The 12,982-nt window shown below is 37.5% G+C and overlaps 1 protein-coding gene across 4 annotated transcripts in view; it reads left to right on the plus strand.

The window, feature by feature from the left end:
- Positions 1 to 329: 329 nt before the first annotated feature.
- Positions 330 to 12,982, plus strand: part of ocrl (OCRL inositol polyphosphate-5-phosphatase) — a 34,170-nt gene continuing 21,517 nt past the window's right edge. The window contains exons 1-7 of one of the 4 annotated variants that reach the window (XM_038289527.1): positions 330 to 648; positions 729 to 765; positions 1,173 to 1,252; positions 4,490 to 4,581; positions 5,983 to 6,021; positions 6,341 to 6,454; positions 12,790 to 12,981. In XM_038289527.1, coding sequence (XP_038145455.1) covers positions 730 to 765; positions 1,173 to 1,252; positions 4,490 to 4,581; positions 5,983 to 6,021; positions 6,341 to 6,454; positions 12,790 to 12,981 — 553 coding nt within the window. In that variant the 5' untranslated portion in view covers positions 330 to 648; position 729. Of the gene's footprint in view, positions 766 to 1,172; positions 1,253 to 4,489; positions 4,582 to 5,982; positions 6,022 to 6,340; positions 6,455 to 12,789; position 12,982 lie in introns of all 4 variants that reach the window. The other 3 variants (XM_038289528.1, XM_038289529.1, XM_038289530.1) reach the window with 3 other exon arrangements.

Consider the following 12,982-nt stretch of genomic DNA (forward strand, 5'->3'; position numbering starts at 1 on the left):
TTGAGCAAAAAAATTTCAGCTTACTGCTTTGTAGGATGTGTTTATTTGCAAAGTCATGAAAAACAAATTGAACTTTTAGATATCTATCTATCTATCTATCTATCTATCTATCTATCTATCTATCTATCTATCTATCTATCTATCTATCTATCTATCTATCTATCTATCTATCTATCTATCTATCTATCTATCTATCTATCTATCTATCTATCTATCTATCTATCTATCTATCTATCTATCTATCTATCTATCTATCTATCTATCACTGGTTCCTCCTGGGCTGTAGGTGGCAGTATGTGGCTGTATTTATTACTGAGTGCCTCTAAAAGTCTGGAAGATGAAGTCGTGGTGCAAGGAGCCAGCTTAGCACATTCCCTCCAGGAGAAGTAGCGGTGTTTCTCCTCCCTGCTGCCCCTTCATACTATGCTGTCTGACGGCTTTACCTCTTGACGCGGATCGGGACGTTGCGACAGCTGGATAACACCACCTCGTCTGACCCAGCGATGGGCGCTAATGGATATCTGAGGGTCTCTGTGCCTTGTTAAGCATCTGAGGAAAACCCTCCAGCGGCTAGCTAAACAGCGGTTAGCATTAGCCGGTGAAAAAAAAAAAAAACATTTCCCCGGAAGGAGGCCGCCGCAGTACCGGGTGGGGATTTGTATTTCTTGTCCCACTGATCCTAAAACAAAGCTGACATTAACTTTAAACTGATTTTGTTTCCTGGTAAGAATGGAGTCCACTTTAAGCAACGAGGAATGCTTGGCAATATCCTTTTAGGCATGAATGTTTCACTCCACTTAAACTAATGTTAGCGCTGTTATGTCTTTACTGTAGCATGATAAGAAAAACACATCTTGACTTTTAATATGAGTCCACTTTAACCAAAATAATGACGCTCATACTAACATTGACTAAACCTATTAATGTGTCAGTAGCAGCCTGTATTTTTGGATAAAGTTGCTGCTTTGATTGCTTTTTAACTGCTTCCTGCTTGATTGTTGTGATCAGATTAATGGTTATCATTTAGACTTTTTTTAAACACGTTTTCTACAGCCAGACTGTAAACTGGTCAGTTTATTGGGGCATAGAGGTGATATTTGAGTTAAACAGGAGTGATGTCCACTGTCTCCTTCCACCCTCCATCACAATGATTCCTTGATTGTTCTGCTCAAACTGTGAAAGCTCAGGAGCTGAGGTCTGGCCACAAGGAGCCCAGACTACTGTCACTTATTGAACGCAATGGAGACTTTATGTAAGTACCAGATATCTCCTTAAAAACATCACTTTTTAAATCGACTTGGATGTCTCAGCCTGAATAGTTTAAAAGTTTTCTGTGTAAAGCTCTGGCTTTTTGTTCCACATTAACCTACTAAAGTTTAAACAGCATTTTGTTTAACCATTAAGCTTTTAGTTAAAGTTTATTTTCTCTGTTAAGGGGTAGAAGCAACATTACAGCACAGTATGAGAGAGAAGTGAGCATGGGTGCCGTATGGGGAGGAGTTAGGAAGATTCCAAGGGCCTTTGATTGAGGGGGGGCACAAAAGAGGAATAAAATATATGTCCAGTCATATATTTCAAATATAAAAAGAAAATCTAGCATTAAAATAAATTATCCTTGTGTTCGCTCATTTTCCAGCAATAAACGGCGAAATAATGCATAAATATATTGTGTTGAAATCTGTCTCATAATGAGTTTAGATTTTTATATTCAGATTAAATCACAACCATTAAAAGACATCTATAAATCTTGATCAATCTCACGAACAGCCTGAAGCAGCAACATCAAAAATCCATGTTTTGTAATTACACATATTCAAGTAAGTTCTCAAGGCCAGCATAAAAATAATCTGTCCTTTAATAAAGTTAAAGTGAAACCTTACAAGACAATATTTTCACAATCTAAAACCTTTTTTCTTTTCATTTGTACATGGATACACCTATGTTGTTTGCTTTAACCTGTTATTATTTTGAGATAATGATTTTTAATATAAGGTTTTAAAGTTAATGTATATTTAACTTTTTTGCATTACAATAATTTTCTTATGTACAAATTTTACAATAAAAGTTATTCTTCAGTGCATCTTTATAAAGTGCAGTTTTAAAGCTTGCATCATTCTTTTTTGATGGTGGCGACCCTGGCAGTGACTATAATGGTTATGCTAATTAAAAAAACAAATTATTAGGATGGGGGGGGCCTTTTTTCTGAAACATGTCATTTATTCCAAATATTCATTAGTTATTATTATATTAGATATACCAAATCATGTTTCCAAACCCTAAAAAAGGGATTATTTTGCTAATCAATTCATCTTTCATTTGTTTTCAATTAATAATCGATAGCAAGCACTTCCTTAAAGAATTTTTTCCCCCAGATTTTAAACCAGATGAATCTTGAACTGTTCTGGATGGAGCATATTTATGGCTTAAAATGTTTTTTTCATCTTAAATGCAAAATGTTTGTGTTTTTTTAATTTATTTATTTATTTTTTTACACTTTTGGTATAATTAGTGCTCCGAGTGGGTCGCTATGCTCTGGTTAACGATTAATCAGTTATTAAATTAGTTGACAGTTATTTCAGAAATACAAATAGTTGTTTTAGCTCTAGTTTTTTAAAACAAACTTAATTATCAGCTTTTGCTTACAGCAGAAATTTGGTCATAAAACATTGAGAAGACTTAAAAAAAAAATTGAACAGAGAAATTTTGAGCGAATGAAAGTATGTTTAAGATCTGGTTAAATTTTAAAAAAGCATAGTTTAACTTTTTTTTTTAAGTTTTCATTAATGTTTCATCCATCTGGCTGTATTATGCACTGAGGCGTAAATCTGATTAACATGCTTGATGTTCTGATGGAGCCCAGAGCTGAACCAGAACCTCCTTCAACTGCATCACTTTGATCCGGGGATTTTTAGCTCAGTGAGCAGCCTCTTTGTGTCCACGCAGTACAGCTCTGCTTTGTAAAGAAACTGGAAGTCAGGCGTTAGATCCTGAACAGTGTCCGTTTGACAGCTGCAGGGTTTGTTTAGTGATGGTGTGACAGCAGTGGGAAGTCAAATCACACGTAGTTCAGTTAGTTTTGCTATCAGGCACCTCGCTGCAGATTATCCAGAATTCCTTCACTTTGCCTTGGGCTATAATGAGACTCACATGGGCTCCAAGCCTCAGGCTTGGAGCCCATGAGTTCAGTCCAGCTAACCGTGTCTAAACCACATTAACTCAACTGAGGAGCAGTTCTGATTGGCCAAGCTGAGCCACCAGGGTTCAAATACACACAGTTTGCCATACCTGTATATAGTAATATTTGATTATTATAATTACATTAAAATATCTGCTCTATCACAATGACAATCTTTAAAAACATACACTAACTACATACTTTTATCTTTGTAGCAAGCTTTAGTGTACATTTTTTTATTGCTCAAATGGGACAAATAAAAAAATATAAGACCTAATAATCAGATTGAGGGGACAAAAACTGAACTTAAAGTGTTTATTTTTAAGGTCACCTAGTTCTAAAAAAAAGAAGTTAGCTAGCTGTTAATTAGGTTAATTAATATGGGTGAAATATAGCCCATCTAATTCTTATCCTCCCAGTGTTATTTTACAAAGAGAAGACAGAGCAATGTTTTTCTGCTTGGTAAGCAGGTTGACTTTTAAGGAATAAATCATATTTTGGATAATAATCTGTGGCTGAAATCATAATTTTACTTTTTCCAGAAAACATTATAATGCTTATCAGTACTTGTCTGTTTTTTTTTTTTTTTTTTTTTGAATGATTCGAGTTCTGTGAAATCCAGATTTTTTACGCAGGGTAATCATATCAGGATGATTTCATACCAGCTCCCCCTTGCAGTTGAGGTTTTTTTCTTCCAATGGACATTCTGTTGAGATTTTCCGGGATAATTCAGAGGACTGCCTCTGACACATTTAGTGCTGGAGAACCTGAATCACTTTCCTTTCTGCCATCACAATCACTTTTATTGTGAAAAGGAAGTGTGATAAGAGAGCTGCTTTGACCTCCTTGCTGTTGGTCAGATATTAGTGGGTGTGGTCCATTACACAGCCCACATGAACACTCAACAGAGATCCAAAACTTGCATAACACTTTTTATCCCATTGCTGTAGTGTAGACACTATAGATTGTCCCTATTACCTCTGAATGTAGAACAGTTCATGCTTCTTAGTTTTCTCCCATTTTCTACTTATTCAGCTAAAGTCACCTTAGAGAATTACTTTGCATGAATGCATGTGCTCTAAATACTAAATATGCATTTTTGTTTATTCCCAGCATAGATCTCATTTGTTCTGAGTGCTCTGCATGAGTCATTTTTAATTGCATAATAGAAGATGTGATAGAAAATAGATATTTCTGCAGTTCATCTCAATATGCTTAGTTTTTTTTCTTTAAGTCTATGAAACTGAACATTTTCATCTTTAATAAAGCATTATGGATTTATGGAAGGTCAAAATCTGTGCTACTCTTGTCTAGATTGGGTGTTTTGGCCACGCCTGATGTCGTTGTGTCTGGTCCAGTGGCCCAGTTATCCATTCCTATAAACCATAAGTTTGAAATTATACGAGGTATGTAGTTTTTCTTTTTTGCTTTTCAACTCCATGTCAGTCATTTCAGTTTCACTCTGCATATGTTAAAATATTGTTACGTTCTTGATATTTTTTGAGGACATCCGCCCTAATTCTGTCAAAGGATTCAGTAAAATATAATGCTAATGATACACAAATATGTGTTATTCACACTCCTTTTACCACATATCTGCAAGCTTTTGTAGATTTTATTTAAATTTAAGACTTTAAGAAAGTAGTACATAATTGTGAAGTTGAAGAAAAAATGTGAAAGGTGTGATGCGCACCCTCTTCAGCGGGAACAGCTGGACGCGTGTTTTGGGTTTGCTCCAGTGGAAGCTGCTGCTCTCAGAAACAGGCGAGGCTCAGTGGTTTTAAATAAATCCAAACTTCACGTAATGCAATAACAAATGTTGAAACGCATAAAACACATCACTACAATGGATAAAAATAGCTGTTATGAAGCGCTCTGAAATAATAAAACACAGAATGCACGGAAAGAGTTCAGCACAAGTCAGTGCAAGACTGCTCTGACTGAATTATTACTTTTCCCTCTTGACTCATGAGTAGAACCTCCTCGCTGTTTGGCCACTGTCAGTCAAAAACTCTTATTTGTGTTTGCCAATCAGCATCGAGCTGCCAGCTTCATGACGAGCCCCTGTTCCACAGACCTAAGAGGTTTAGGCTCACTGGAAGTGACATATTTTGGTGTGACATACAGTCAGGACCTCACTTTCTCGCTGCTTACCTTATAAGACTGAGGCTCAAACCTCAAAGGGGATTTCTCATAGAGACTGACAGGCAGCTTCCTGCTGTTCCAGAGCGGGGGGGAGAACGAGCAGCTGATTAATGTGCCACAGTCTCATGAAATCAGGCACATTTTTGTGCATATTTGATGCAGTTTAATGACTATTTTAATGAAGTTTGAATGCATATTTTACCACTCCTTGATAGAAATTTCCATGGGAGTTTTAGCCTCTTTAGTATTCAATAAAACCACCACTGGTTTGCCCGTACCAGCTTTGTATCTTTAGAAATGGACTAATTTGCTCAATTTTCTTCTTAAAAGAATCAGTAATAGGCGGCGTTCACAGACATGAACCACTTTGTGTTAAATCAAAATAGCTGTAATTTTTTCACTTGTAAGGTGTCAAACTGGGGAAATTCAAAGGTGTTTTCATTGCTATTTTAGGTGTTCTTTTTTGAACCTTCACTGAAGGTCAGGTCAAATTGCTGTAAAATTGAAGGTCTAGGCCAGTAGCATTTTCATTTTCACTTCAAAGGAAAATATTGGAAATAATCCAGATCCTGCTCCTCAGAAAAATCTGTAACACTGCAGGTCCACTCCCAGTGCAGACCTTTGAACTTCACTGTTTTCCTGTCTTTCTCGTTTCCCTCCAGAAGCTGAAGAGGCTCTTCTTATCGACTTCTCTGACGATCGTGAGTACTTTTTGTCTCCTTTGAATTAACTTTATGCATCCAATTAGATTTTCTCTTTATTTTCCTAGTTCATCCAGAGATTTTTAGTTTTTCAAGCTTTAATGCAGCTCCCCTTTACATTCTTACATGTGTCGAGCATGCCTGCAGCCAAGTGCCTTTATTTAGTTGGTCTGCAAGTAGCCAGGGCTCGCTGAAAGAATGCTGACTTGTGTTCCTGTTGCGCCACGTCTCTTTTGTTACTAAGCCACTTTGCATCTCTCTTGCATTTACAAAACCCAAACGTGTCTGACATGCATCTGTTTTGCTCCCCCGTCTTAAGCGTCTATTAAAATCCGACTAAAAGGAGAAAAGGCTCCAGAGCTGATGCTTGAACTCCAGGATGACGAGCGGACTCAGACGTTCTTAACCCAGGTGAAAAGTGCTCAAGAGCGAGGTGAGACTGGCTGCTTAGAGTAAGATGATAAATTATTGAGTCACTCATCTAACATTTATTTACCTAGGGTGGATTTCGCCACTCGCTGATCTCTGTGTGCTCTTACCTTCGCACACGAAAAAACAACTTATAGAAATACTTTGCAAATGCCCTCAATGGACTTTTCTATTTCTTTTAATGCACTCAAACAGATATAAATGAGTATATTATTGGAATGATTAATGTTTTATAATTGTTGCTGCAATTTGATTTATGGGCTTAACAAAATTTGTTTTTTTTGCATGAACTTGCACATATGCATGTATTTAGCTACTTTTATTACTGTCTGTAGCTCAGAGCATTGAAGAAAACTGTTCCAACATGCTGGAATATGTGTTGAGTCAGTGAGATAGATGCTTCATTAACTGCTAGCCATAATAATATGAAGCCACTGTGTTTTGCATATATATGATATATTTCATTGTGTTTCTTGCTTAAAGTGACATGGACCTAATCTCAATCTGTCCCAACTAAAGGATTACATTAGTGAGAAATAAAAAGCCCCCACCAAAATGCAATATTAAATAATTTGGTTATTATAATTTTATGATGGTGTTAGATGTTTTTATTACCTTGATTAGAAAAATAAAAGATAGCTGTTACGGTTAGAGAATTTTGATCTAACAAATACGGCTTTGAATTGGAAATGGTTGTTATGGTTATGGTTATTTCAGTTTTTTTATTTATTTTTACGCGCTGGCATTGAGTTGCTGACTGGGTGGTAACCCCTCATACTTAACATGCATGTAGTGACAGCGGAAGATAATAAAAGGAAGTGAGTCGCAGTTCCGCTGCACTTTTCCCTTAATTGTGAAAGCTTTGAAAAGTTAACTCTTAATGTCCAATCAAATGAGAGTAGATAACAGATTGTTGAGGGACAACTCTAGTATTTCTTTTTCCTCTGGGACAATAAAGTTATGATTTAAAGGAATAGTACACCCAAAACATGATTAGCCTTCATTTTCTACTCACCCCCATGCTGAACAACACTCTGGAGTACTTTTTTGATATCTCAAATGCATCTGGAGATCTGGGAGACTTCTTGCTGTCTGCTGACATTCAAATAATGGAGGTCTATGGCGCCCGAGACAGAAAGGTCCACAAAAGTCCACAAAAACTTGTCAATATTCCTCCATACTGCTCGTCCAATGTAATCCAAGTGTCCTGAGTGGGTAGCATCCAGAATTTACTCGAAACGAAGTCATTTAGAACGTTTTAGAGCCTAAACAGTAGTGTATAGGATTTCCTAATAGCGCCCCCATGCGCGCTCACGATTCTACGGAAGCCGGCAGACCAAACCAGCGCATTCAGCTCGGCAAAGAACTCATGCTCTTCCTCAACACTGAAGTCCTCAGACATTTTTCTTTCGTTGTTTCTTTCTTTGCACAGGTAAACAGCACATTTCTTCTTCTACGCTTGCATTATCGGCAGACCAGACGCTGAATGCGCACTTCCTTCCGGTTTGGTCTGCCGGCTTCCGTAGAATCGTGAGCGCGCATGGGGGCGCTATTAGGAAATCCTATACACTACTGTTTATGCTCTAAAAACATTCTAAATGACTTCGTTTCGAGTAAATTCTGGATGCTACCCACTCAGGACACTTGGATTACATTGGACGAGCAGTATGGAGGAATATTGACACGTTTTTGTGGACTTTTATGGACCTTTCTGTCTCGGGCGCCATGGACCTCCATTATTTGAATGTCAGCAGACAGCAAGAAGCCTCCCAGATCTCCAGATGCATTTGAGATATCAAAAAAGTACTCCAGAGTGTTGTTCAGCATGGAGGTGAGTAGAAAATGAAGGCTAATCATGTTTTGGGTGTACTATTCCTTTAAGCCTTAATACAGCAAACAATCTGTGTGAATATTTGCTATTTGTAACACCTGGGGGTTAGTATGCATTAAAGCCCGCAGGGCTGCTGCCAGGACTGTACAATGTGTGGCTGACATATAATCCTATAGTCAGGTTACATAATATTTGCATCACATATGACTATTTTGAATGCAGTTAACCAGGATGAGAGACACAACAGTAAAGATAACATGGATTTATTAAAACGGATATTTTTGTGACAATATTTCTAAAAAAAAATGTCTCTAAATATTTTTCCAAAGGCAAACGACTTGAACGTGCTGCAGCAACAGACATTGGAATCTGGTTTTAGCAAAAGGTTTCTCATATTTTTAATCTAAAAATGCTGACAGATTATCTTTTAGCTATTGAAAAAGGGTCAGACTGGGACATTTTATCTTTAACTTTATCATTAACAAACATTTGTTTAATGCTGAAATTGAAAACATCTGATTTATATGTGTCTTCTACCTATATTTTAGGGAATTAGAGGTTTAAATGATGAGTCTTTTAGTTTAAAATTGGTGCATGCACAGATGACTCATGGGAGGTAGTCACAGAAACTAGGGGACGCAAATTATGGGTTAATGAATTGATCTACAGTTGGTTGATCGCATGGATAGTCTAACCATTAAAGGTATTGTGGAGGTTTTTTTCACACATTTTTTTAAAAGACCCGCCCTCTCCACTTAAAAATAAAATAAAATAAAAAATTGCACATGCACAACCCTGTTCCTGCTCCCAAGAGGAAATGCCTATGCCTCATCATCATTATTGGTGTTAATGTTTTAGTCTACAAATAATTCTAGAAAATGTCACATCTTGTCATCAACACTTAAACCAGCTGGTTAAACGGGCGCTATCTAGGTGGTAATTTAAGGAGTCTATCAAAGAATTATTTACTTACAAACGGAACATAATAAAATTCATTCTGCATCATTGTTGCCATTAAGGAGTGTAAATAATGCTGGACTGAACTCTGCATCCATTCATGGTTCTATTTTAGCACGCTTCCGCTCTGGCATTACTTCTCTTGCATATACTAGTGACGCTCCGCTTAAAGGAGAATTCCGGTTTTTAACACTTTTAGCCCATTTTCTGTAGTGTCCAGGATGAAATCGAATGATCGACACCAAAATTTTGACAATTGGTCCTGTCTCTGCTTTTTGGCTCATTTAGAATCCACCCCTGGCTGCTTCAGAATGGCTTCCATAGTGCACGTCCGATAATGTCCTTAAAGGGATAGTTCGGTATTTTTGACATGAATCTGTATGGCATCCCCATCACCAGTGTCATGCAATCACACTGACTTACCCCTGGCAGCGTCCTGTGAGCAGAGTTCTCGTCCAGTTTTGGTCAAGCCGAAAGTAGTCCGGCAGGTTTGCTAGACCCAGCGAAATAAAACGTTTCTCTTCCCAAAACATTATGTGTTCAAAAGAGCGATATTTTTGCATCCCAAAAACGTTGTAGTGGAAAAAGTCACATGTCGTTATCACTTGGTCCTATTTTCTCTCTGTTCGTATCAGTGCGCGCCGTCATTCAGACAGCGAGCTCAACAACAGCCAGATGCATGTCTCCCTCCGCCTAGCTCCTAGCTGGGCGGAGGGAGACATGCATCTGGCTGTTGTCAGGTTAGTAGGCCCTAGCTGTCTGAATGACGGCGCGCACTGATACGAACAGAGAGAAAATAGGACCAAGTGATAACGACATGTGACTTTTTCCACTACAAAGTTTTTGGGATGCAAAAATATCACTCTTTTGAACACATAATGTTTTGGGAAGAGAAACGTTTTATTTCGCTGGGTCTAGCAAACCTGCCGGACTACTTTCGGCTTGACCAAAACTGGACGAGAACTCTGCTCACAGGACGCTGCCAGGGGTAAGTCAGTGTGATTGCATGACACTGGTGATGGGGATGCCATACAGATTCATGTCAAAAATACCGAACTATCCCTTTAAAACAACCTTAAACGTTCTTTTTTTAAAATATGCTACTCACCGGGTCGTCAGCGCTGTTCAATGACGTTCCAAAAAAAGTTTCGTGAAGAAAAACCGTTCCTGTAGTGTTTTATTTAGCATTTTGTAAATCCCATTGAGTTCTGTTGGAATAGTCAATACTCCCCTGCCACCGGAAACGGAAATGGGGCCTGTTTACACAGTTGTAGTCTTTTCGCTTCACTCTGTGTACTCCGACGTCGAGAATCAAGAATCCACCTTTCGTATTCCATTTTCAGAGTTTTTTAAAGTGTTTAACAGAGACGTTAGCACCTCGACGTCGGAGTACACAGAGTGAAGCAAAAAGACTACAACTGTGTAAACAGGCCCCATTTCCGTTTCCGGTGGCAGGGGAATATTGACTATTCCAACAGAACTCAATGGGATTTACAAAATGCTAAATAAAACACTACAGGAACGTTTTTTCTTCACGAAACTTTTTTTGGAACGTCATTGAACAGCGCTGACGACCCGGTGAGTAGCATATTTTAAAAAAAGAACGTTTAAGGTTGTTTTAAGGACATTATCGGACATGCTCTATGCTAGCCATTCTAAAGCAGCCAGGGATTGATTCTAAATGAGCCAAAAAGCAGAGACAGGACCAATCGTCAAAATTTTGGTGTCGATCATTCGATTTCATCCTGGACACTACAGAAAATGGGCTAAAAGTGTTAAAAACCTGAATTCTCCTTTAAGAATAAACGGTGACGCCCTCTAATGGGCAGCGGTAACATTACAACACGGACTGAAATTCTTCCTAAGCGGATGATATTAACTAATTACATGGAACAAATTATTATCTAATAAACCATTAATCCACAATAATTAGTCACTTATTTATTTACATCCCTAAAAGCAACATTATGGTAAAGTGGCTTTAGCGGGTTACAGAGGTATGCTGAGCTACAGCATCATCATTAAAAAGGATGCAGCTCTTATGTACACACTGCAATATGAAACCAGCATTATCTCATTTTTCCACCCTGTTTCAAAAATGAGCATTTATGCTCTCCCAAAACTAAATCAACAAAATGCCTTTCTGGTTACACCTTATTTCGTCCCTGTGTGGATTGGGCGTAAGAACATTCTTAACAGTTTTGAATCATTTTCTTCAGTCAGTTTATTTTATCTTTTAGTCGTGCAAAGCTGGGGTCTTTGGTTGTGTTTTACTAGTTCAGTTTGAGAAAGAGTTATTGCATGTGATTAAAAAGAGCAAGTTGGCAAAAAAGTAGTCCAGTTGCCTAAATCGTTACCTAGCTATTCCCTGTCCACGCTTCAGTGGGAGTTTTGAATTTCTATCCTGCTTGTTGCTTGTGCCAAACACGGGAGAGGTACATATTTTTAAAGGCAGGTTTCGCTAAAGAAGACACTTACAAATATCCTAGTTAAACCTGTCCATCTAGTTAAATACCTCTTACTGCACGCTTTGTTTCACTGATTAGATCTAGTGCTCAGACTGTTCTAAAGTCAAACTCACTCTAGTTAGAATTTGTCTCAGAACAACATGCTTAGATCCACTCTGTATTTGTTTTTGTTAATTTGTTCTTTAGATAATAAAAAAAAAAAAACATTTCAGAAGGTCCTCTGGCGATATCACACCAGGCACAAGACAACAGACCAGTTCTTATCATTTTTATTATCATTCTCTTTCACTTTGTGCGTCTTTTAAAGTATATTTAGTTTTAAAATATTTTATTTTCATTTTTAAAGCGTTACAAGGTGAGCTGTATTTGAGAACAAAAGATTGACTTCAAGAAAAAGTGGTTCTTTGATGATAAGGGGTTTGTCTGGAATGGTCAGAATTTATTATGATAGAGCTTCAGTGATTCTTTTATGGAAAATTATAAAACATTGTAAGATTGTTGATTTTTTTTATGTCAGAGGTGGTGTTAACCTTTTGCCATGCAAAAAGTAAAACTTGCAGTATCTTAATAAAATAAAGTTTTTTTTTTTTTTTAGGTATTTGTAAATTATATATAGTTTCTTTTATTTAAAATCCGTGCTGTTTTTAGCCAAATATTTTTATAAAAAATTTATGTTTCTAAGTTTGCTTTAAAAACAACACTCTGTAAGCTTGACCCAAGTGTGAGATTAGGTTGGGTAATATTAAATTATTTTCTTCAGGTCAATATACAGCCCTTGGTACATATTGCTGCGCCGTGCAGGCTGCGTTTCTCATAAACTCACCTATGTTACTGAAGAGGGTTGGATTACCGGGTTCTTTGCCAGCACATTTCACTGAAATTAGGCTGTTATGCTCATTTTTTAGGAGCCTATGAGTCCTAATAATTTTATGGTCGCTATCAGACATATACTAAAAGTTATTTGGTATTAATTGTTTGTCTCATGCAATTTTTTTGTTTAAATTGTTTTAAAAAAAAGTAAATATTACAGTAATTTATATTAATTATTGAATATATTTTGACTAAATGATGTGCTCTCTCTAGTTGCAGCCAAACCAAGTAAACCTAAAGCGATGGAGCCCCTCACGCCAGCAGCCTACAGAGGCCCCGTCCCCATACCGCCGCAAAGGCCGACAAAGACCGCTAACAGCTTGGCTATTGGAGACAATCAAGCTAAAAGTATCAAAGCTCCAGTGTCCAACCTCAATAATACAGCAGCAAATCATAATTCTACAGG

The sequence above is a fragment of the Cyprinodon tularosa genome, unplaced genomic scaffold (assembly GCF_016077235.1).
Source record: "Cyprinodon tularosa strain WSP-4 unplaced genomic scaffold, ASM1607723v1 ctg27, whole genome shotgun sequence".
Taxonomy (NCBI): Eukaryota; Metazoa; Chordata; class Actinopteri; order Cyprinodontiformes; family Cyprinodontidae; genus Cyprinodon; species Cyprinodon tularosa.